Source organism: Corvus cornix, chromosome 8 (assembly GCF_000738735.6).
Source record: "Corvus cornix cornix isolate S_Up_H32 chromosome 8, ASM73873v5, whole genome shotgun sequence".
Classification (NCBI taxonomy): domain Eukaryota; kingdom Metazoa; phylum Chordata; class Aves; order Passeriformes; family Corvidae; genus Corvus; species Corvus cornix.
The window spans coordinates 27,372,747-27,399,372 of NC_046338.1; the positions used below are offsets into that span (position 1 = coordinate 27,372,747).

General features: G+C 45.6%; 1 protein-coding gene across 1 annotated transcript in view; it reads right to left on the reverse strand.

Moving 5' to 3' along the window:
• NIBAN1 (niban apoptosis regulator 1) overlaps window positions 1-26,626 on the reverse strand; it is a 57,409-nt gene that overhangs the window by 24,228 nt on the left and 6,555 nt on the right. Inside the window, exons 2-5 of the mRNA XM_039555667.1 lie at window positions 6,381-6,511; window positions 5,148-5,279; window positions 4,293-4,407; window positions 2,710-2,877 (exon numbers count right to left, since the gene is read on the reverse strand). Coding sequence (XP_039411601.1) covers window positions 2,710-2,877; window positions 4,293-4,407; window positions 5,148-5,279; window positions 6,381-6,511 — 546 coding nt within the window. The remainder of the gene's footprint in view (window positions 1-2,709; window positions 2,878-4,292; window positions 4,408-5,147; window positions 5,280-6,380; window positions 6,512-26,626) is intronic.

Below are 26,626 nucleotides of genomic sequence, written 5' to 3' on the forward strand. Positions count from 1 at the left end.
TAAATGAGCAAGAGCTAAGCCATATGAAATATAATGAAGTGCAGACTCACAGGCTTTGGAGATGGAAAAGACCTCTTAGGTCATCTAAACCCAGCTTCTGCCAGTTCAGGATTGGCCCCTAGAGTGATGTGCTGAACTTTAAGGAAAAACCAGGCTGCCAAAAGCTTTGTCAAACCCATTACACTTGTTCCAGAAGAGAAATTAAAATCCCCAAACATCATGAACAGGCTTCAAGTCATGGAATGCCAGGAAAACTTGATTGTGTCCCCATCTCCCTACCAAACCTCAGTGAGGAGCCAAGTCCAGAGTGACAGGGCAGTGTACACCACCTGGATAGCATTGGGAATGGGGACTGTACACCACCTGGATAGCACTGGGAATGCAATTAGGGATTGTACACCACCTGGACAGCATTGAGACCAGGAATGGTGGGTGTACACCACCTGGATAACATCAGGATCGGGAATCCCACGTGTACTGTGAAGAAGACCCCTGAAAGCAACTACCACTGAGCACCACACAAGTAACTGCACATCTTAGGAAACTGCCTAGAAATGCAGGTGTGTGTGTGTTTTCCTCATGGGAATGGAGTCCTAAAGGAAACCAGGAATGCCTTTGGCAGTTGAGACAAGGGAAAAGAGATGGCAGTTGAGAATGATCCAGGGAGGACAGCAGTAAAAAGCTGTCTGAGGGCAATGGGATGAAGCTGATGACCAGGAGACTAAAGTGACAGCTAAAAAAACATTCACTGGGAGCCACTTCTGTAAATAAAAGGGACTGTTCACACCCTGCACTCACAACTCATTTATCCACAAGCCTGGGCTTCAAACCCAAGCAGCTGAGATTGCTGGAGAAGTTGCTTAGTGTTCCCATCTCTGACCAAGGGCAGCAGGAGCAGATGGGACTCCAAAGGGACATTAAAGGCATGGAAGACCCTAGAGAACAGTGGGGAATTGAGGGCATCTTGGTGGAAAAAAAGTCATCTGAAAATCAGGAAAGCATTTCTTTTTCTGAAGGATCCAGCTCATAAATGATCTTCCAATTTCATGGGAGCAAAGTTGTTTTTATAACCCTAGCAAGTTACAAACTGGGTTTTTTTTTTAAGTTTTCTAGTCTAACCTACCCAGGTTATCTTTGTGCGGACAATGAATACTGTGCCCTACACACCATTCATGGACCAGTTACAAGGCTTAGCCGTGGCTGGGGCTTGAGCTGCCATTGAAACACCTGCAGACAGGCCAAATGTTTAATCAGGAGTGCTGTGTGTGTAACAACACAGGGATATACTGGAGAACTACACTCCCTCCATGTTGTACACACCTGGTCTCCTGTATGGCACAGGGTGGGATTCTTGAGATTGTCTGTGCAGGACCATGAGCTGGACTCCATGATCCTTGTGGGTCCCTTCCAATTCAGGATATTCCATGATTCCTGACTCTATAGCTGTGATGCATTTGCCAGCTTGCAAACGCAGGTGAGGGTTTGCTGCGCCTTAGTAATAAACACTTCTTAGGGGTTTTGTATCATGACACAACTTCCAAAGCAATTCCCATGTGTTCTACCCAAGCTCATCCCCACTGCACCCCAAACCCACCTAAATGAGCTCCTAGCACAGCAAGTAGCAGGGCTGTGTTGATTCATTCCTCAGGGTGCTGAAGCCAAGCACCTTTCATGAGTGACTTGCGTTCTCCTGCAGCTGTTCCAGCATTCCTGGCTGGGTGACACTGTCCCAAGCTGAGCCCCTCCTGCACTCACCATGGTTGGAATGTCCCACACAGTCCACATTCTGCACTCACTATGGCTGGAATGTCCTACACAGTCCCATCCCACACTGACCATGGCTGGAATGCCTCATGCAGTCCCATCCGCACTCACCATAGCTGGAACTTCCCAAGCAGTCCCATCCCGCACTCACTGTGGCTGGAACTTCCCACGCATCCCACCCGCACTCACCGGGGACTTCCCACGCCAGTCCCATCCCGCACTCACCGTGGTTGGAACTTCCCACGCAGTCCCATCCCGCACTCACCGTGGTTGGAACTTCCCACGCAGTCCCATCCCGCACTCACCGTGGTTGGAACTTCCCACGCAGTCCCATCCCGCACTCACTATGGCTGGAACTTCCCACACAGTCCCATCCCGCACTTACCATGGTTGGAACTTCCCACACAGTCCCATCCCGCACTCACCGTGGCTGGAATGTCCCACACAGTCCCATCCCGCACTCACCGTGGTTGGAACTTCCCACGCAGTCCCATCCCACACTCACCGTGGCTGGAACGTCCCACACAGTCCCATCCCGCCACTCACCGTGGCTGGAATGTCCCACACAGTCCCATCCCGCACTCACCGTGGTTGGAACTTCCCACGCAGTCCCATCCCGCACTCACCGTGGCTGGAATGTCCCACGCAGTCCCATCCCGCACTCACCGTGGCTGGAACGTCCACGCAGTCCCATCCCGCACTCACCGTGGCTGGAACGTCCCACACAGTCCCATCCCACACTCACCGTGGCTGGAACGTCCCACGCAGTCCCATCCCACACTCACCGTGGCTGGAACGTCCCACACAGTCCCATCCCGCACTCACCGTGGCTGGAACGTCCCACACAGTCCCATCCCGCACTCACCGTGGCTGGAACGTCCCACACAGTCCCATCCCACACTCACCGTGGTTGGAACTTCCCACGCAGTCCCATCCCGCACTCACCGTGGTTGGAATGCCGCACACAGTCCCCCAGCACGGCGCTGAAGCATCTCTGTGCCGCTGGCTCTGGGAAGCAGTAGTAGCTGTGCCGGGAGAAGGGCTGCCACAGGTACACCGGGAACTCCTTCGGGAGTGGCACGAAGGCTGCAGCTGCCTCCTTCTCACTCGAGCCTGCACAAAAACACCTCTGTTTGAGAGCTGAAGATTTCCTGGGTGCCAGACCTTTGCCAGCAGGGAAATCTCCTTCCCAGTCCAGGAGATTGGGCGCAGAGGGCAGGGGGACACGGCTGGGATGGGCACACTCAGCTGGCACCGACCACCTCTCTGTGTTACACCACAGCAATTGATGGCCTCTTGCTTTGTATTCAAGGTGGCAAAAAACTAAAGTTTTGGCAAAATTTCAAAGAAAGTATTTCACTGGATTGCAGCTGCTAGGGAAATGGTTTTCATGGCAAGTAAGTAAATTAGTGGGGAGCTCTGGTGTGTTCCACACAGAGACTATTTAAGAGCATATGGACTTATAGAAACAAACTGCATTAAATAAACCACGTTGGAACACCAGTGCATTCCCTGGTTCCAGGACTTCCACACACAACTGCCCTTAAAAACTGTCACTTCAAGCCCTTGCAGGTGATGTAAAGAAAGCACCAAGTACCTCCAGCTCCCACCTGCCCCAAGTCCCTGCACACAGGGGATGCTGGACAGCACATTTAGGGATGACCAAACCCAGTCTGGAGTCACTGACATGCATTGAGAGCCCAGACACAAGAGGTTCACCTCAGAGGGTCTTCAGCACCACACAGACAGGGAGTAGGGGCATAAAGATGAAGTGATGCTCTTTTGGAAGGGAGAGCCATGGGAAGCCCATGAGCACCCTTGGGGTGCTCCACATCACTCAACACCAACTGCTGCGGAGCTGTGGTGACACACACAGGACGCCTCCATGCCCCTCTGACCACCCTGTGCCTTGGGAAAGGGTGTGAGGGGGCACCTAACTTTTAAATCTTAAGGATTTAAAGGACTCAAAAAATAAATCCTTGTCTTCAAGTTGCCCTTATCCCTTTCGTTGTGTGGCATCCCATTCTCCAAATCTGACTCTGCAATGTGAGACCTGCTCCCGTAAGGCCTGAATTTTCTCCATTTTGATGGAGTGGGGGCAGGCAGGACCACAGCAGTTCCTGGCCCAGAAACAACAAACTCAGAAGCAGCCACCTTCCTGCCCTCTCTGTGGGACTTATTATCAGCTGTGATTCAACACAGACAGCTGGCATCTAAAAATGGAAACATATAAACCAGGAATATTAACAAAGCCCGGGAACAATGGTGCTGTGGTTCCTGTCCTGCTTCTGCACAGCTTCCAGCAGCTTTGTGCCGGTATGTTGGGAAGAAAGGGAGCCAGCGTTTCTCTGAACGTTGGCTTACAGTATCTGCTGTGTTCATCCACTCCGGAGCTGTGCTTGGACTTGGGAAAAGGGCTATGGGCATCTTCTGCTGACCCCTTTTTAAAGTAGAGCCTGAAAGCTTTTCTGGAACAGAGTAAGGAAAAGAGCCTGGGCTTTGGCCATTCCGCTTTGAGCAGGACTTACCAACAGGGTCTGGAAAATGCTTATCAGACAGCAAATTGTAATCTTCTTCTGAAGTCAGGACTTTGCCTCCTGCAGGAAGAATGTGATATTTAGGGCTGGCTCCCTTCTGGTAGGCCTGGAGAAACAACAGAGAGGAAGTATTGTCAAATAGAGATTTAAGGAGAGAGAAAACATAAAATACACAATTCACTGACAAAGCCAGGAGCTGACTCCATGATCCTTGTGGGTCCCTTCCAACTCAAGATATTCTAGGATTCTAATGAATGGTGATATTGCCCAAAGGGGGGGGATCTTTTTGTCAGGCTGAATTCTGGACATATTCCCCTGGCATGTCAAATCTAAAACATGGTTACATGTGAAAAACATGTTTGAAAATATCCTCTCGGTGCTTATCTGCTGCGGTGAGAAGTCAGGGATGGAAGGGAGAGAAAAAGGATGGGATTTTCTCCTGAGCCCAATGTGTTGGATTTGTCAGCCAGGACTAGTTTGACTATGGCAGCTTCCAGACAAAAACCTCCACTGTAGTCAGCCTGGAGCCACACAAACCCTGCTACTTCAGATTCAACTGCAGGAGCACAAGGATGTATTACAGGGATGTATAGATGAGAAGTGTTCTGGGACAGGCACAGGAAGGTTCAAATGCTGTTAAAAGGATTTGTTAGTTCCTGCCAACATCTCTGGCCAAGGCAGGGCACTTGCTGTACCCTCAGCCATCCCTGTGCGGCTTCCACTCGAGCCACCCTGACGAGGACAAGGTTTCATGTCGTATTGCTGAAGGCAAGGCAGCGGCAGCAAATCCACATGCTATTGTTTTATCTAGGAGTGTTCAAGCAGATCCAAGGAAGCAGCACTCACCTCTTTGGTCTCGAAGCAATCCACAGTGTAGTCATTTTTGATCACGACATATCTGTCCTTCCACTTCTTCAGGTCCTCAGCGAAGTGCAGCAGCTCTGCTTCATACAGAACTGTTCCGGCTTCCCCCGGGGGCTACAGGGACAATGGTGACATTTGAGACTCCTCTGCACCACTGACCATCTTGAAGCTTTTATTACTACATTTCCATAATGCTGCTCCAGGGGCATTTGAGCCTTCAAATGCAATTTGGAGTCATAAATGTCTCTAATTTCAGAAAGTTCTATGGACACAAGGAAATTCTTGCAGCCGAGGTGAGGAGGCAGCAGAAGAGCTCTGCCGTCCAAAACACTGCCAGATTTCTCAGACAGATTTAATTACCTTTCAGCTGGCATGCTGAATGCAAGATCAGACAATCCTACAATGGTTTGGGTTGGAACGGACCTTAAAGATCATCTAGTTCCATCTCCTGCAAGATGACTTGGAGTTCACCACCTCCCACTTTCCACTACATAATATAAATATTTCATTGATATGAAAAGCAGGGTTTTATCATAAAATAGTAAATTGTTTTCTATTTCTTTGTAGTGCTTTTGCATCTGTGCTGTAGTAACTGATAGGCATCTTCTGAAAGACACAGCTCTTCTATTATCCCACCTCTTACATCCCACCTCAATGCTTTACCTACTCATTTCAAGAGGACTGGAAATCCATGATTTCCAGTATGTTCAGAACATTTACATTTGTATCTTCTTAATGTTGAAGGCTGGCTCTCTGCATTTTCCTCTAATAAAGAGACTTTTGTCTCTCTTTTTGTCTCCCCTCTAATGAAAACCAGCTTTCCATAGTTCACTCCACAGAGGGAATTATTGCTGTCTTCTTTAAGGAATCCTGAGCCCCATGTGACAGGATTAATTACATTTCCTACATAATCTCTTCCCTGAAAGTATGATCTCTGTCCCTAGATTTTGCAGAACCTTGCAACCAGCAAGAAGGAACCAGTTTTGTCCAAATGTCCAACTCTTTGTACCAGAAACTTGTGTCATGGTTCTCCTTGTCCAATGATAAACAACTAAACAAGACCAAAATAAAGATGAATTTTCAAAAATAAAACTTCAAACCTGCACCTAGATGCAAGTTTTCCATCCCAAACCGAACTGACCCAAGTCCAACATTTGCACGTGCAAACTGCTGTGTGCACTTGGGTCACAGACGGGAAAATCAGTGTCCTCCTACCCTGGTTTTCAGGAAGCGGGACTGGGAGTGGCGGTGCTGCTCCAGCTCCTCCTGCACGTGCCTGCAGAAAGCCACGGCATACTGGCGGCGGTAGTGGGGGCTGAAGTTCTTGATGGTGGCCTCTGTTTTCCCTGAGGTGAAACAGAGATTTAAATGTATTTCATGTACGTGGCTTCACAACCTGCAACACAGAACCAAGGCACTTCTCACCAGTGACCTCTTCTCCCTTTGGAGAAGAGGTGGTTCCAGGGTCACCTAATAATGACCTTCCAGTACCTGAAGGGAGCCCACAAGAGGGATGGAGAGAATATGGACAAGGGACATGGGAGAGCTGGACAAGGGCCTGGAGTGACAGGATGAGGGGGAATGACTTCCCACTGTCACAGAGTAGGTTTAGATGGGATATTGGGAAGGAATTGTTCCCTGTGAGGGTGGGGAGGCCCTGGCAAAGGGTGCCCAGAGAAGCTGTGACTGCCCCTGGATCCCTGGAAGTGTCCAAGGCCCGGTTGGACGGGGCTTGGAGCAGCCTGGGATAGTGGAAGGTGTCCCTGCCCAAGGCAGGAGGATGGGTGTCAAGGTTCATCTAACCCAAACCATTCCATAACTCCATGAAAAGACCGCCTGAGTGTACCAAGGGCCGCTTGCTGCACAGATCAGGAAACCCTTGGAGATGCATTCAGAGGGAATTTGTCCAGGAAAACATTGGGTTTGGGACTGTTTTTTCTTCTAAGAGCAAGCAAAGAATTCCCCAAATCCATTTCTCTAAGGAAAGATGCTCTCTGCCTCTCCCTGGGGCATGCTGCCCCAGAGCTGAGGGTGATCAAAGGGTGAAAGGGTTTTCAAAGAGAACCAGTGACACTGATGTTCAGCCCTAGGAGCCAATTTTATCACTTACTGAGAGTCTAAAGCTGACTCAAAGTTCTACAAAGGACTTTTACAGGCTTGGGCACTGCAGTCTCGTCTTTGTTTTAATGTAAACATACCCTCAGTCATGCTGCAATAAACACTAATCTGGTATTGTCTCGCTGTGATCAAGATCTCATGGGTAGCAGCAACAGCAATAAACACACTGAGGCCTCACTTCTGAGAATCTTAAAAGAATTTACAAGCAATTAACTCATTAACCCTACCAAAGAAATAATGGTGCTTTGCAGACAGGGAAGTGAAGCCAAAATTAAAGGCATGTACATATATGTGACTGAAAGAGTCTGTAGCAATGCAAAAACCAGAACCTGGCCTATGATCTCAAGAGCATCCCAAACATCCTGGATACTGGAGAGATCCCTTTCTTCTTGGTATTATGGGAGCTCCATGCCAAAGGGCTTTTTCTGAGCATACAACACAGAAATGTAATTTCACATCTCAAGCAACTTCGATGCTTTCAAAATTTCATTTTGTTCTGCTTGGGGGGGATAAACATCAAATTTTCTGTATGAGAAAAAAATGGTAATTCCCAAACTAGGATTTCTTAATGCCTTTATACGGACTCCTAGCCCAGGACTGGCACACAGCATTCCTGAAATGGAAACCATGGAAGTTCAAGGCCAGGCTGGACAGGGCTTGGAGCAATCTGGTTTAGTGGAAGGTGTCACTGCCCGTGGCAGGGTGTGGGACTGGATGAGTTTGAAGATCCCTCCCATCCCAAACCATTGTGGGATTCTATGAATTATTCCATAATTTCCTAACATGGATGTGCATGAAAACACAAAGCCAGCTCCTCTGCTTCTGCAGGTGAATTTCCAGTGTGATGCAGAATTAGATGCATCCCCCAAGTTCAGGGGCAATGCCAACGCTTCCGTTCCGTAACACCACCTTTCATTCCAGCCACTCCCGTGTAACCAGCTCAGAGGGGTGAGCTGGAGCCTTCTCCTGCATAAGCACCAATGGGATCGCTGCCTCCCACTGAACTGGAAGCCCCTTTTGCCCCACTGCTCCCCCATTCCAATCCCACACCAGCACTGGCAGACAAACCTGCCACCCTGGAGCCCTTTCCAGGCACACAGAGGAGCCAGCTCAGCGCTGACAAAGCCGTCCCACTCAGCTGGAAGGATGTCAGGAGCAGAGTCAATTCACCACTTCTGTAAGGCCTTCACAGAGTTACTTGTGGGACAGCACCCGGTGACAATCTGGCCTCCAAACCTTCAGTTTTAAGACGGATTTTTGGAGACATACTAATTATAGGATGTGCTTGGGTATAATAGCAGGATATGGTGCTGCTAAAGCAGAATATCCCAGCCATACAAAAACTAGCCTGCTTTGGGCAGAGGCATAGACTTATTCTCCAAATAAGGACAAAGTTTCCCAAAACCTTCTTTGTAGCATTTTTTTTCCTCCTGGTCCCAGCCAGCAGTAGGATGTTGTGGGCCCCAGCCCCGGTGGAGTTTCCTGCTCAGGGTTTGCCCTGTTTTGCACCACGGCTTTTTCTTTTCCAGTTCGCATCAGCCTCTTAATCTATTAGAGAGGACTCTGGGACACTGCACCTCACTCAACTACTGCCTGCATCCTGCACTAAAAGCTTGTAGAGGAAGTGGGACAAAGAATAAAATTCTGGTGTTGGGAAAAAACTTGCAACAATCACAGGAAATACCTGTAATTTTGGCAAAGTCTTTCAATTAAGGCTACATGGCCTCAGAAGTGTCATTCTTCACTGTCAGTACTGCTTAGATCAGCTTAAAGCATGATGACTGAAGGGAAAGAAACTGCCATTCACAACATATACATCAGAAATAGGACACTGATGATGTAATTTTTATGTGCAGACTATATTTATGACAAACCAAAACATGAATCGAGAGGCAAATGTTTCTGGCTGTTTCTTCCAGTCTTCACACTACTTGCTGCAAAGGAGCTTTGCATTAAAAATACTCCTCCCTCTTAAAATTAGAAGAAAAGTTTATTCAAAGAGATTGTGAGTGGCACCACATGAGGACCTGGCCTTTCAGGGCTCGGCTCAACAGGAACTGCAATGCTACCTAAGGGTGGGAAGAGAAGCAGACAGATCCTTGATCCATTGTTCCTCAATGGATCTTTAAACTCTTTTGGTTTACAGAAAATAAAAATACGCTATCTGAAAATAAACATGATGGAAACAGTCATGAGTAGCAGAAACTCTTCCCATGAAATGATAATATGGGGCAACTGGAGATAAAATACTCCAGGGCAGTTAAAAAATGAGTTCCCCTAATTCTTTTCCAAATTTAGTGTGGCTGGCTTAGTCGGAGCTGTTTATATGGAGCATGGCCAACTTTCTCACTTGGCTGGTCTGGCAACAGCACAGCTGCAGCCCATATAAATGGGATCTGAATCCCAGCAGCTGGGATGTTTATCCTAGGAGAATGAGGAGTCTGATCAGCTCCAGGACGAGCCTGCATGCAACCTCCTGGTCCTGTGCCGGGCCAGGAGTTGGACTCAATGATCCCTGTGGGCCCCTTCCAACTTGGGATATTCTGTAATTCCACGAACTGAAATTACCAACAGGAAAAGACAACTGTGATGGAGGTGGAAGGATTTCTGTCAGATTAACATGGCAAGGGTCTGTTCCTCCTTGGCTGAGGGTTTAGATCCTGCTTCAGAATAAACTTTGCTAATGCTTCATGATGCACCTCCGCTCTGCAGAACTGCCCTTGCACATGACCACAAAACTTTAGCATGAGTTATGATACCTCTTTTAAGACTAAAAACAAACGTCACTGCACTGAGAAACAAGAAACATATACCTGTTGCCCCCCTGGAAATCAGTAATCATCCCCAGATTTTTTTTTTCCTTGCTTTTCCACTGCCTTTGACCTTCTTAATTGTGTTGCCCATGTTGGATGCTTGTATATAACTCCAAGTCATTGGGCCCACAGAATGGCCTCAAATACCCAAATTTATAGTGGGGGTTTCACTGCTTTTATTGAAGTAACTGACATACAGCTTTTTCAAACAAGGGCACTGTTCACCAAGTTCTCCCAGGAATGAATTCCTGCTGGTCCAGCCACTGGCTCCCAGTGCAGCCTATCTAGCTCGCACTGCCACACCTCCCTGCTCTCAACATGTTGCCACGTGGCCAGTCCAGGCGCAGATCAGGAAAACTTGGGAAAAAAGGTCAGAAGCTGTAACTTCTTGGCTGGCATACAAGAGAGGGATTGCTCACACTCCCAGAACTTCAGCCATTTGGAAGTTAAGAATGGAAAGAGGGAAGGATTCGCCATAAACGCTATTTCACTTAAATACTGGTGTTTGGCAGTAAGATGACCCTTCCAAGAGTAGCAAAATATTCACAATCTTTCCTCTTCACAGCACAATTGCCTGCACTCAGCACCTTTTGGAAAGGGTTTTCCAAATATATCACGATCAGTGATATGAATCTCTTTGAAAGTCTGGGGGCTGATGTATCTTCTACACCATTTAAGCCCCAGGGGACTCGAACATAAAAGTAGTAGATGATTTGCTGTATTAAAACAAATCCTGGACAATACAAAACCTAAAAGAAATAAGCACTGTGTGTGCTGAATGTCAGTACACCCTGCATTTCAATGAAGTAAAGCAGTGAGACAGAACAGGAACAAATTACTTTGTCTTATTTCCTCTACCAGGCCATGAGCAAAGCTGTCAGAAGACAATCTAAAATGTTTGGCTGATCATACGCACACAGTGCCTCACAAGCCAGGATGTAACCCACAACTGGGGACATGCTATTAAATGATAAACTAGAAACCAGATAAACTATATATACTGTGTGCCCTAATGCAAATTGAGCTTTACAATTACTACTGTCCATCCGTCCGTCCACCCATCCATCCATCCATCAACACAGTCTTATTCTCATAGCCCATCAAGGTAGCAGCAAAATGAGTTAACAAAATAATTCCAGTGTTCAGCTCCTGGGCCAACTTCATCCCAAATCCAAGAAAAAGATAACTCTGATTGAGGTAAACATCTGAAATTGCAGATGCTCTACCTAAGCCCTGAAAGCTGGATGTCAGTACTGTCAGCTCTGAAATGGGCTGGATGCTCGACAGGAAGAGAGGGAAGCAGCCACTCACCATAAAAACTGCTCCTCGCCAGATCACCTGTTCACGGCAAACACCATTATCAGTTGTTAAATGCATCTGGTAACCAGAAAACCCGTAAGAGTGATTCTGGCTGGCATATCCTGACAGTGCCCACCACCTTCCAGTGCTCTGGGACACGTGACAGTGTAGTGGGATTTACAAGTGGTTCCCTCTTTCCTACAGTCTTCTTCCTTGTGCAGTACTTACAATACCACCCAGCAAGTGTTTAAGTCCAAGCGCCCCCTGGCTTTATCCAGGAAGGCAATGTAAACTACTCTCTCTGTTGTTGAAAGCAGAACTCAGTTTGATCTTTATTTGTAGAAATAGTATTTCAATTATTCTGAGCCATGACTTAGTACCTGTTATGGCAAAAAGGGATGGCAGACACAAATCCCAGGTTCTGATTTGGCTGGATCACCTCTCACAGGTTTGTTTGCACTCAGCCAAACCCAGCAGCTCTGGTGGAGCCACCCCTCTTTCCCATGCAGGAACATGTGGTTTGCACCTGGTAAAATACTGAAACCAATTATTTATCCCAGCCTTGGTTTGTATGAATGGAGACTGCTCTCAATAAAAACTTACAATTCTGTAACCCCAGTGGTGTGCACACACCCTCAAATCACCTGTTTGCCATGCTGGCAAAATCCCTGTTATTCACCCAAAACTCAGTGCAGAGGAGTGGAGAACACCCATCACACCCCGGATCAGCCTCTCCTCAAGTCTCAGCATATAAGCACTCCTCAGGTGCTTAGTCCATCTTCTCTATAGGAAAAATCTGGTGCTGTCTTGTGAAAAAATCAGATTTTTTTACAAGTTTGGCAGCTGAGACCGTGGGTGTGAAATGTGTGCTCCACCAGAAGCGAAGCTTCTGTTTCACATGTGTCAAGATAAACACGTTTGTAAGTTCATGTAGACATGACCCGTGGCAAAGGAGGTGCCAAAAATAACAGGCTCCATTCCAGCCTTGCAGATCTCCCTTTCTACAATTTTACCCCTATACTTTGCTCTTCCTCAAGTACTCCTCTACACAAGGCTGAATTTCATACTGAGATGGACAATTATCCCATAGATTTCCATAGGTTTACATACTTATGTTGTACCCAGGCAGCTTCAGGAGCATCTCGTATTCAGAGGGAGCAGATTGAGCTGAGTGAGACATCGTGCACTCCATAAAAAACCACCTGTTTTGTGAAGAGTGGCTTGTGATCTAACTACAGAGCTTGCTGGTTTAAGTTAATTTTGAATGCTTCTGATTATTAAAAATGAAGAACAAATTCAGAGCACAGATCCTGCACAAACACAAAGTGGCTCTTGGGTCAAGCTCAGACTCACTCCTACAGCTGGCTTTCCCTTCCCCTGCTCCCACTGCCCAATCTTTATTTATGGGAGAAGGAAAATTTCACAAGTTGCCTTTGCACTTCTGTCAGGTTAAAAAATCCTAATAATCATGAATTACATAAAGGCCAGTGCTTGTGGTTAATCAGGCTGAAAAAAGCCAAGGGTTTGATTAACACTGTGTCAGATAAGCTTATCTCAAAGGCTGCTGAAATCTGTCCTTTCTTGGTAATGGGGTTAGAAGCAGCAACGCTCTGTCTAGAAACAATTACTCATGGTCAGATTCACTAGAACAAGGTCTGACAATACTTTATTTATAAGCTTCTTTAACAGCACCAGAAGGACTTGGGATTTAATAACCAAATGACCCAATCTAATTCCTGGGGGGGGGGGGGGGGGGTGTCACATGAAACTAAACTATGATCTGTGGTAAATAAATTTGGTGAAGGTCAATGGTTTTCAAGTTTTGGGGTTTTTTTCCAACTCCCTGAGCCACAAGTTGAGCCACTCCAGGGGACACAGATACCAGGCATGTCTTGAGCAGCTTTCTCCAATCCAGATCTCAGCACCACATTACACGTCACAGGAGGTCACACAAAAACGTTTCTTGGGAACATTTAAACAGCTTTCCAAAAATGTAAGCCAGTGCTGCATCACCCTTTAAATCAGGATGATGTATTCCCCCTTCCCTCCCTTTTGGGTGACAGTTACCTCACCGCCCAACCATCCACAAGACAAAATAACAAAAAGACACAGAGATACAGATAACAGAAATAACCATCTTCATGACATTAGTTGAAGCTTTTTTCTGGATATATATACATATATTTATATTTATACAGATACATACACATTCAAAAGATTATTTCCATGCAGTGCTTGGCGTGTGCTCTTACAGATCTGGGAGATATTTTTATTAATTTCTTTTTTCCTAATTACTTTGCCAAATTATGCCACACTACATGGCTCCATCACAAAATTACTCCAGGGAGTACATGACATTGGCCAAAGCTGTGAGTACACACACATCTTTCCATGAGGGGCTTCATTTATGCTGAGGTTTCCTTACCCTAAACTCCCTTTATTCCCTCACCAATCCAACTCCTTTCACTGCCAGCCCAGACAGACTCCTCAGAGTACCTTATTTCCCACAAAGGCATCACTTTTTAAGCACAGTAGCAGAAGGCTACATTATTCCATTTCTCTTCAACAAACACACAAACCCCACAAAATGGAGTAACAACATGAGAATAACAGTAACATTGGAGCCTCTTTTCTTGCAATTTTCCTCATCAATTCTAAGGTGTTTGCTTCTCTTTTGGCTCCTATATACACTGAAAATGAGTAAATATCACGACTTGCAAAGAATTTTCAGCTAAGCCTATGTGCAAGAAGGGTAAAACCAAGACTAATCTCTAAACTAAACAGAGGTCTCAAAGCAAGGACGTTTAACTTATTTTAAGGACGTTTACTCCCAACACAACCATGCCGCTTGATTTTATCACAGGAAATAATTTCAGCCTCAGAGCCCCTTCTTGCCATTCTGAACCCCACAACACCACCTGGGTAAATACATGGATTTTAACCCAAACAACAAGCAGCATTCTGATTTTTGAAGCCCAAGGCCATACCCATGTCACAGTTGTGCCAGTTGGGAGTCACCTTCCAATTTCACCTGTTTTGTTTTGCTTGTGCCAACACCTCCTTGCCTTGGTCCTCTGTAGGGCAGCAACTGTGAAAGGGCATTTTGAGGGGGACAAAGAGCCAACTCTTTGTGAAAACCAATAATTGATTTTATTACTCTTCCTCCTATTTTAAAAAGGACAAAAAATATTTATATAATATTAAGCTTCTAATATAACTTTGTAATACAGGAAGAGGAGTATGTAAAATTCACATTCCAAAGAATTTTTTTACCCTACCTCCCACTTTACATCAAGCTTGAACAACAAAAATGGAAAAATTTTTTCCTTGCAGTGCATATTTAGTCATTTGTCCAGGCTCTCACTAGTTTCATGTCATAATACTAGAATATGACTGCAGGAATATGTAATTGTTGTCAGAGCAAAACATTGGGCAGAGGATGGGAAACTTACTTTATAAAACTTAGAAGTTCAAGTGAAGCTTATAAAATCTCTTTAATATAGAATATATTTTGTTGTTACACAGCAGGGTGATACAATGGGATCACTTTCTGTGTCACATGGACCTTGCTGGCCATGCAAATGCTACAGCAGGAATTGTTCAAGGCTGACACAACCCACAAGACAAAAACACAGCACTATACTGTGGTTAATCCTTCAAAGCCTTAGCTAAGACAAACTAGACAAACTCTCCTTGGTGGTACTCTGTACTCATGTTCAGAAAAATAACATAACAGCTCTAAAAATATTTGCTAAATTTCTTTAGAAATAAATTGATTTAAAAAAAGGATTGCATTCACACTTTGTAAGGAATACTGCCAAGCATTAAAAGAGTCTATACTCAGGCAATTGAAGGTCTCCCCTTTCACAAACAAACCCTTCTCTACCTCTCCGTGGATGGTCATGTCCCTCAGGAAACCCACACTGTTCACTGGACTTCTCGCTCTGCAGGAGAGACAGGCGGAAGTGTTGGCGCCTCATCCTGTGGGAAAGGTTTCTTCACACAGCTGCTAAAAAGCATCAATTAAGGTACAGAGTTTACAAGACAAGTGTGTAATTATTACATAAAGCTGCTCACCCAACCCTGTGTAAGACAGTTTTTTCTGTGCTTATTACAGACGGGGAAGAGAAACTACAGCTCTGTGATGCAACAGATCAGCTTTATAATTCAGATTAGTGCAGAAACACTGGAAAGTGGTACCACAGCATCAGCCCCCTGATGCAGGCTCCTTCAAGAAAGGGTTGGCACGAAGGGAGGAAGATACACTGATGCAGATGGAAAGGGAGACCTTGACCACATCTCCTCTCACTCCTCAGCCTTGGTCTGGGTTCTCCTGCTCACACATTATTCTGATTCTCCTCCTGCTGCTGCCCCAAAGTCCCACTTCAGGATAGGTCACAGCCTTTTGCTCTTTTCCAGCTGTGAAATAGGTGCAAAAGGAACAGAATCGGCCTCTTCCCTCGTGAAACTGACGAAACAATTCCAAAATCCCCTGCTAAACCTGGTCCAGGGACAATCCAAGGGAAGAAGCAGAGAAAATGAGGCAAATGAAAACAAAACAAATGGGAAAAGACAAACAGAAGATGGGAGATGGCCCTCTGGCTGCCTGGGGCTTCTCAACATGGGAGATGTGCCAGTGGCCTCCTTTTCCCTCTTTTCTCCCATTCAAAGCTGAACAAGGCCGTAATCAAGATACCAGTATTTCCAAACTGGGAAATCAAAACTAAATCTAAACTAAATTTAGTGATCTAAACATTTTGGAGTTCTTCTTTGGAAAAGCTAAAAGGACCCATTAAACTTTACTAATCATTCCTTACTTGGCAGAGTTCATGCCTTTGATTCCTTCTAAATTAAACCTGGGACCTAACTAATAAAAATACACCTTCTGCTAGCAAATCGAGAGTAATTCCCAAAATTTTATCCTGAAAAGAGGTCAAGTAAAAATCCAAACAACCCCTAACTTTCTGCAGCTGCAGCAGTATCAAAGATGAAGGACTACCTTTACATTCCCCAGGTTTGCTGTTCCTACAAACTACCAGTGCCAGCAACCCACATCACCAGAGGTAGAAATACTCCCAGGTCACAAGGGCATAAGTTAGGGGAATTTAAGGAAAAAGGGAAAACAAAGAACTGTGTTCAGAAAGAACTTGATGTAAATGCCACAGAGGACACACACAAAGGAAGATTCCTCTTACAGTCTCTCCTGTGAAAATGTGAGGGTTTAAGGCCTCTTTGTCCCAGCACACTGTTCAAAAGTATTTATTTTCTTTTTCAGGCTGCTATTTTTAACCATAACTCAGAGAAAGGCCGGACCCCCACTGAGTGTCTGACTGCAGCTCCCAGACAGGCAGAGCCACGGCGTCACTTGCTGTGACAGGAATGTGGTGACACACAGATCTGCAGGTCCGAGTTGCCTTGTTTCCTCCATGGGGCTGGTTTCACCAAAGTCCACTTTTATTCAGTGCAGTCAGCTCAGAGGGGTTCCATCCAGCCACCTGGTATGCCAAGTGCTGTGCATTATTCTTCTTCCTCCTGGACCACTTTCAGTTCCTCAAGCACTCATGAAAGCATCACTGAGAAGACAATGGTTACCACTGGTGTTTGTTTTCTCCATTTCTAAGAGGACTTCCCGGGAAGAAGCTCCACTCAGCTATTGTCCCTCTCACTAAACCTGTGCTTGAGGCTCCTTGGCCGCTCGGCTCTTCCGCCCCAATGTTTCAAAGCTCCTTCCTTCTTGAAAAAAAAAGGAGATAAGTTGCCTCATTTCCTCTCCATTTATCTTTCACGTTCAAAAGGGCTTGTCACTACATGACTTGAAAGGAAAAAACCAAATCCAAACCACATTCTCCCTGTGCTGTGTTTGTACAGTGGGACCACGTGAGGTCTGGGCTCAGAAAGGCAGCTGGGCAGGTTATTATTAAGAGGAAATTTGTTCCTGAGAATTTATTGGGAAATGGGTCGGTGAGAACTCTCCTGCTGGCTCAAAGTGACCCTGCGCCTCTCAAGGCCTTCATGGCCCTCCATGTACAGACACACCAAAAGGCTCTGCCTGTACACCAGGATCTGTGGCTACACCTAGCCAGCAGACGTTCAAGGCTTGGCTTTATATGCATGGTGGCAATGCTTCAGTCAGTGCATTTAACAGTTTGCTTTCATCGCTCTTGCCTTTGTATGACTGGTTATGGAGCTCCAGTTTTGGAAGTCTCAGCTCTTCCATCAAAGGTCTCTATGAAATTCTCCCCATCACTACAGTCTGAGCTCCTGCCACTGTGGATGCTGATACATTCTCTCTTGCTAGAGAAGAGTATGTTTGACTTGTCTGTATCAAAACTTAAATTCTTCATCTTTCTGTGTTTTGCAAAATGCTTCATACAGGGCATCAAGAAAAAAGCAGCCCTAAGAATGCAATGTGCAAGAGCTGCATGATAAGGGTTTTATCTGGCAAATTTATGTATGTCAGATCACATTTCCACTTTGTGAATGCAGAAGTAATCACTAGTAGTGCGACTTTAAACATATTTAGCCCCTGTCTAACAATGCTCATTTTGAGTCTCATCCAAACCTGAATTCCTCCAAAGGCTGCCTGCATTTCCTCACTAGAGCTACATTTCAAGCCATGTTTGCATTTTTCAAGGGTGGCTTAAAGGCAGCTGTGGCTTTCTGAGAAACAAATACAGGGAAAAACACATAAACCCATGTTCAATCTTCATTTGAGCTGATGGGACTTCACCAGCCTGATGAGATGAAAGATGAGCCCTGAATTCTATGAAATATTTTCCCACTTAACAGCATCTGGTGTGGCTTCAAAACACCCTCAAGAGCTCCTGAATCCACAACAACCTTTCAGAGACTTTTCTACCCCTTATTACTACTCCCAAACACTTTTACTATACAATCAATCATCCCTTCCAACAACATGCTGCTCAGGCTGTGTGCTACTCATGCAACAGCAGAACTTTTCGCTACTCTGAGATACTGTTTCTCTGCTATTTGCCCTTTCAAGCATCTCTGAGCCAACCGTTTCACCAACTGTTTCACCACAGGTTTTGCATGAACCCAGCAGCTTCACGCAAACAGGCAGGCTCTTGATTAAGGAAAAAGCAGAGCAGTGAAAAGGGTGATAGACAAGAACAAGCCAGGAATTCTGGAAAAGTGTGTTCACAAAACCCACCAATATGATTCATGGGGTTTTTATAATTTCCAGTGAATAAAAACATAGACAGTGTTGAAAAAAATGCATCTTATGATCTCTGCTCTACTCTGAGCTTTACTAGCAAAAGTACACCAAACCTTCAAAAACAAGCCAGTCAGGCTTTGGAGCTTCTGGCTCCAAAGGTTTGGACTTAAATGGAGTCAGGACTTTTTCTCTGCAAGTCTCAGAAATGTCGAGGTCAGGACAACAAAACACAGGCCTCAGATTTAACATCCTGGTTTCCAATCGTGCTTGCAGGCAGGTCCCTCTGAGGGACATGTGCCTTAGCCAACAGCCACAAATTCATAGTCCAGGAGATGACAGTCTTCTTACAACCCCTTCTGAACAAGTAATGAGGTCAGGTCCTTTTATTGTAATTATTTCCCCTTTAGAAGCACCTCTGGCCCTAAGAAGATACACACATTGAAAATTCAAAGGCATTTTTCAAAATTACTTTTGCTGCCACCAATGTGAGGCAACTCCTCCTGTTTCCAGAACAACTGGTACCAACCACCAGCGCTAGGTGGATGCTCAGCACCACTGAAGCCAAGCTGAAGCTCTAAATGCCAACTGATGTTCTAAAAATTACAATTTTTGAGTGTATTAAAAATATCTGTTTAGTGTGCTTAAGAAGAACCTGCTGAGAGAAACACGAAAGCGTCAGATCTTATCTCATTCAAGAATGACTAGTACAGAGCAACACCAACAAAGTTAGAGGAGATCATGCAGCCCTGGCTTCCAGACTGAGCAGATACCCTGACATGCTTTTTAAACTCTTTATCTCCAAGGGTTCCTTGGATTTGTAAAATACCGTATCTTGAAACTGAAAGAAAACACAGAAATGTGTTCAAGACATACCCACAATACAGAAGTAAAACTGTTTCCTGAGCCAGCAAACACGGCTTGGTTTTTTAAAAAAGGTATTTAAATGAAAATAGAAATCTCTTAAGTGCATTAGATCCAGATTTTTTGCAAATCTGCTCTGGCAAACTCATTTTTTGAACATACACTCTGCTCTGCTTGTCTACTGTATATAAGTTGCATATATTCTGATTAACATTATTCAGCCCAGAATAATTACACATCAGAGAGATGCCTAATAAGCTCATCTTTAAACTCTGCAGAGCTAAAAAAAGATCCCAAGCATATTTTATGAATATAGGATGGCGTCAGCTGACAGATATACGGCACAATCCATTTTATTGTGGTTGCAAACAAGAGCCACATGAATTAATGTTATGGGCTTGTCTTTGCATTATTCAGGGCGATGGGACTTCTGAAGGAAAGCAAGAGTGTGTTCTGGAATTGTGAGACTTCACTGTGAAGATAAAAGAAAATTAGTCACACAATATGGTAAAGAAAATACAGAATATAAGCAAAACTGTGTTTTACCAGCAGCATGCACTTCACTGGAAGATTCCATAAGACTTTCTGAATCAAACAGCTGCTACAAGAAGTAACAATGAATCAAAACATTTGGATTTACAACTGGAATTGACAAAGAAATATTTTCAGTTACTATAACCATATTGTTTTAGACTTACTTCAGACAAAAGCTATTTCAACAGGAAAACCTGTCTTAGCCAACAGCTGGAAATCTCATAGCCTTATTCTGGAAGGAAGGGGGACTGTTACTTTTTACAGATGTCTCCATTCTCCTCATCCAAGCAGAGTTAAATCTCTGAATAGAGAGATGGGCCCCATCTGAGACACAGCTCTCACATCCTCCTAAGGCTGTGCACACTCACACCCCTGGCACCAATTCAGCCAAGGCGACCGAACACAACGGCCACAGAAACTCAATACTGTGCAGCATCCCCAAACTCAGCCTGAGTTTTGGGGCAGCCCCTCGTCACTTCCAACAGCAGAACTCCAGACACTCAGCTGTCAGGGAGGCTGGACTTTATTTTAAAAGCAGCTCTTTTGCAGATGGTAACAATCAAATCCAGCCAGTGCTTCCCTCAGCCCCAACACCCTGTGAGATCCAGGTTTAGGAGCACCCACCAAGGCAAGCGTGAATTCGGTTTCTGGCCACAAAAGTAACACCTGCCAATGCCAAGTGCTATGGAAAGAGCACAGCAACTTTTCAGTTGACCACACTTCCTGCTGCCTGAGTATTTAAGGCACACGAAGGAAAAGCCATGTAGCAAGAGATGAGTAACTAACAAACCACAAGCTCTTGCTCAAAATTACCATGTAGTATTTTACATTCTTAGCAACACACTGATGTGGGACATTTGTTTATGCTGGTAACTCCTTTGTCTCCTGGTGTGGTATCAGCTTTAGTCACCCCCATTCTGGTACGGGATGTGCTGAGCCTCTTCGTATTTTTTCCAGTTTTAAGGGAAGTTGGTGCTGAGTTCAGATGGGGCCTTCCTCCTTCATTCACTCGGAACTCAGCTTCTTCCTCAAACAAGCCCAGTGGTGCCTCAGTTTTTGATGTCATCACTATGTGGCCACAGCTCCTAAGGGATCACCATGAACACACCAAGCCCAGTCTTCAAAGTCTTCCCCAGAAGCTTCTTTTGTCGCAGATCTCGGGTGTGTGTCACACCAAATATAGCCTCAATTTTGTTTTGGGCACTCTTCCCCCCCAGTGCTTCCCTTGGGTTTCGTAGGACATCATGGAAACATGGAATACTAGAATCATTCAGGTTGGAAAACCCTCCCAGATCACTGAGTCCAAGCTGTACCTGATGCCCACCTTGTCTCCAGCCCAGAGCACTGAGTGCCATGTCCAGGCCTTCCTTGGATACCTCCAGGGATGGGGATTCAAAACCTCCCTGGGCAGCGCCTGACAATGCCTGACCACCCTTTCCATGATGCTAAACCTGAATCTCCCCTGGCACAGCTTGAGGCCATTTCCTCTTGTCGTGTCAAAAGGACAGCTTTGTTCCAGAAGAAGTGTCCAAGGCCAGGTTGGACAGAGCTTGGAGCAACCTGGGATAGTGGAAGGTGTCCCTGCCCATGGCAGTGGGTGGAACTGATGAGTTTTAAGGATCCCTTTCAATCCAAGCCATTCTATGACTGAGCTTTTCTCCTCCAAAAGCACCATAAAAGCCACCATCAGCTTTGATCAGCTGACAATCTGGAGGACCTTGCAGACACATCAGATGCAGCCCTGACATCCGCCCCTCAGCCATGCTCACAAACCATCACTCACCTCACACACTCCTCGTGTCAGTAGTTCTGCTGCTACTTCCTGGGCTCAGAACAAAGACTGATGGAGCACAAGCAGCAGTAGTTGAAATTACTTTCCTTCACAATCACACCTAAAAATACCATCTTCTAATCAACCTCATATGGTACCTGCCCCATTCATTGCAGAGCTCTGAAAGTTTGTGGCATAGTGAGCTGGAAATAGCAGGAACTTGATTTATATTTAAAAGCAGGTAAATACCACCCCAGAGAACCAGATCTATGACTGCTACAGAATGTAAAGCTGGATGAAACGTGTCACTTATAGGAGAAGCTCCCACATGGCTTCTGTCACCTTCTTTTCCTGATTTAGAGAAGTGCTAAGTGCCTGAGCACAGGCAGAACCTGGCTGGAAGTTTGGGGAGAGCATCAAAATCATCGGTTCCCAAAAAAATTAAGCACCAGGTTTGTCAAGCCCCAAATTAACAGCCATAACTCCTCATGCATGAAATCGAACAGCAGCACAGGATCTCAGCAGGAAGATCAGCTGAGCAATGCCTGCATGGCACTTTGTACCTTGGCAGGTGTACAGGAAATCTCAGAAGGAAAGAAAAAACCCAAACAACGAATCTGGGGCTTCCTACTGAACTAAGCAGTAGAAAAATATACCAAAGATAAGCCTTTGCACCCTGGCCTTCGTCAAGCACCAGTGATGCGTTCAGGGCTTCAGATCCACAGAGCTTTTCCACTCACACTTAAGCCTATAAGGTACAAAGTTGTGTTTGCTTTGCCCACATGGGTGAACAGCTGCTGCTAGCTGTGGGCTTTGCAGCTTTTTCTAGCCTGCACAGAGGGCAAACATGGAAACAACAGGGTTTAGTCCAGCAGGTGAACATGGGTAGTGGTCAGAAACCTTCCTTTCCCACTCGCCTCCAGCTTCCCTTATTCCACCCCTATGGCCCCCAAACCCTTCCCTTCCCTGCAGGACATGCCTGAGCTGCTCAAAAGAACATCCAAAGAGAGGAAAACATGTTTTCTTTAGCTTAATTCACAAAAACACCCCAACCAACCACCAAAAAAAAAAAAAACCAAAACAAAAACCCAAAACAAACAAACAACCCCAGAAAACCCCATAACCCCAAAACCCTTATCCATTTTAGCTGCAGTTTTCTCAAAATAGCAATTTGGGGCAGATGCTCAGCATGGAAACTTCAGTGTGGACAGCTGAGGGCTGGCAAAGCCTCATCTGCAACTGCAAACACTGGAAAGTGTCTGGCAGACTAAATCACAGTGATACTACTTTACAGAATACTCTTAAAGAGCAAAAAAGCCTTTTTTTCCTTTCTTTTGCACAGACTTCGCCATTAAATCTTTGCCTGGGGATGACGAAAACTTGCCCTTCCTCTAGTGTGATCACGGCAGTATTGGAATATCAAGTGAAAATACATAAAGATCCTCTGTATCATGCCCAATAAAATCAAGCTGGCCTTTAGATGACATTCACCCAAGGCATTTAACATCCCCAATCCTGCTCCAAGGATTGTGTCTTCAGTTACCAACGTCACAACAATGCCCTGCAGAGAATCACAGCACAAACAGCAACTGTGGTTTCATGCAGAGGAAGGGAAATACCACGTAAAGCTTCAGAAATGCCTTCCTGAGACAGGAGATGAGAGAGGCTGAGCGAGACGGATGCTGAGTGGCACGATGGTGCTGGCATCTTCTGTAAATTTGAAGAAGCAAATTTGAAGTGTACCTCCGCAAAGAGCAAGGAAAAGCTCTTTGGCAGGCAGCAAATTTCCAGATACAGCACATGAGGGTGATTTTTTTAGCTGAGGTCCCAAGCACAATGAACCAAAAATCAGTAGTAAATGGGCCATCCCAGGAAGTGAGCAGGGATCTGATATGCATGGCTAGAAGAGGTCTCCGAGCCCTGCAAAACCTGCAGCTCCCTTCACAGGGAACATAAACCTCCAGGGGAAACCCCGGATGATTTTGTAACATACAGAAGCTGTAGGTATTTTTTTCTAAGGTTGGATGTGAAAGCATTTAGTGACAGGCTGAGAGAGCTGGGACTGTTCATACTGGAGAAGAGAAGGCTTCAGGGAGAGCTTTTTGAAGCCTTTCAGAACTTTTAAGGGGGCTTATAAAAAATGAAGGACAGGGCAGATAGTGACAGGACAAGGAGGAGTGGTTTTAAACTGCCAGAGGGCAGGGCTAGATGTGATATTGGGAAGAAATTGCTCTCTGTGAGGGTGGTGAGGCCCTGACACAGGTGGCCCAGAGAAGTTGTGGCTGTCTCTGGATCCCTGGAAGTGTTCAAGGCCAGGTTGAACAGGGCTTGGAGCAACCTGGGATACTGGAAGGTGTCCCTGCCTGTGGCAGAGGATGAAGGAGATGGGTTTTAAAGTCCCTTCCCACCCAAACCATTCCATGATTCTATGATTCCATGATCCTGGGTGCTTAAGCATCCAGCTGGTCCCCAGCACGTGTGTCACTCGTTGACTCTGCCTGCTGGGATCCATCAGCAGGATGCAGCTGGAGCTGCCGCAGGGGCTGCCCCTGCTCCGAGGTCCTGTGTCTTCACTTCCCTGGACCTCTGCTTTAGCTTTGCCTGCTTACACAGTAAAGAACCAGGAACAAGGATTACCTTATGATGTCTGTGCCACACTCCTTGTGAGGACCAACATGCCTGCCCAACGGCAGCCCACGTGGAACTGAGGTGTAAATGACCTTTTCTGCAGATTACCTGTTGCAATGCATGAGAGCCACACCCAAAGCGTGCCCTAACCCTAGAAGCACAACACGGAATGAACCTGGGAAAACACCAGCATTTAGGGGAGCTATGAACAGACTGTCTTATAGCATTACCAAAGATCTCCTTACAAGCTCTCTGTGGTTTGAAAAGGCATCACTGGTGCTGGTGGTGTCGGGGAGAGCCCACAAACTGCCAGGCACAGCTACGGGCCGCTTTTCTCAGCAGGAACCGCTAACAGGAGCATGCCCCATGCTCACTCTTTAAGCAGTGACATGTAAAAAGCCCAACCTGGAGATGAGCTGACACACTCACTTTGCAAAAAGCTCTAAAGCAGAATTCCTTCTGGAGGACAGATCATGGCTCGCTCGTGGGAAGGTACAGGAAGTGGGCAGCAATCCAAAAACCTGCTGCTCTTTTCCACCGAGGAGTGGAGTTGCTGCAGCCCGTGGCTGCAGCTGTGCCAGCCCTGGAGCAGCTTGGCTTGAGGCGGTCCCACAGCAGCACACACTGCTCTGACCCAAGGGTGGCACAGCTGCGGCCCCTCAGGCCCCTCAGAGCCCCGGAGTGTGACCAAGCACCTGCAGCAGCACCCACCCAGCGCCTCGGCCGCGCTCCAACAGCTGCAGCAGTGCCTCCCCTCTTCACACCCCAAAAACCACCCGGGAGACGCGGGGCACCCAACAGGGAGCGCACAAAAGCACTGACAGTGTCGTGCACAACATGGGTGGCGTCCCTGCAGCACTGCCCGCTCCTCGGGAGCCATGGGGTGCAGGGCATGGCACAACTACAGGCTTAGGACCCATCTCATCACAAACAGCACCCAAAAGGTCATTTGAATCACTAGTTTCAGCTTAGAAAATTTAGTTAGAAAATAACTACTCCTGATCTCACTTAGTTTCCTAAAAGAGTATCAACCATACAAAAATTATCTACATACTTTTGAAAACTATACTGCTTTTAACCTCTTACTCATGTATTCAGAAGAGCCCAAGAGTCAGCCTCACTTTTGTTTTCTGCTTCCTGCACTGTAGCTAAGACAAGTCCCTAGCTTTAAAAAACATGCAATAAAAAAAGATGCAATAACTAAGTAACAACTTTGGTAGTACTACAATGACCTAAATATTTTGGCGTAAAGCTTCTGTACTACCCAAAGTGTAAGAGCAACTACTTGGCCGGACCTATGAACAAATATCACAGAAGCATGAAAATGAAAGGCTTATGAATTCAAGATTTAGCACTTAATTAAATACCTAGAGAAACGAAGTCACTAAAATCTTAGTTTATACATACCAAGATAAGCTTCAGTGTAGAATCAGCAGCAAACTTTTTTTAATATACGTAAGACTACTAGAAAGACACAGGATAAAGATTTTAGGAGACCCAGGCAGGTGAATCCTTTCTTCACAGAAGTTTGAGCTATTTGCTCAAGCTTTAATCTTGCTTTGATGTAAGAGTTTGCCTTGTTTCATCACTGTCCTTTAACTGCAAGAGCAAGTAAAATGCTTGCAAGTATGTTCAAAAACTTGAAACCACTTTTAATTGTTCTCTAAGTGTGAAGAGAACAGCATGGGTATTCCATACAAAGGAAAAAGCTGTACTTTAAAAGCACATTCCTTATGAATATCATTCTTCCCCACCTAGACACTGGCTCTGCAGCTGCCACTGCCCAAAGGCACCAGCAACAAAGCTGCTTTCATTATCTCAGAGCTGGCTTTTCTCCCTTTGATACCAATAAAATGTCTATCAGATGCAAAGACTGTCTTACAATTTGTGGCCAAGCTGCACTAATTTAAGAACTTCCAGTCTTCAAGATTTTGGGAAACATTAAATACAAAGGCACAGCACACTTACAGTGTGTCTCTCAATTACAGATACTGGGGCAAGGATGAGCCTGTTTCTCACTTCTTCTATTGAAATATTCTTTCCATTGATCCCTGTGCCTGATTCAACATTGTATGTAGTTTCTTCTACAAGTGACAAGAAAAGCATAAAAAATGCCACGTGTCTTCCCCTACAACGCTGTGGTTTCCCTTCCCTCACATTACCCAAAAAAAGACCAGAAAAAAGCCACCTTTCATTTTTCAGGCCCAGTGATGCAGCACATCATCTTTAAGGGTAGTTCTTGTATGTAGGTTGCTGTGGT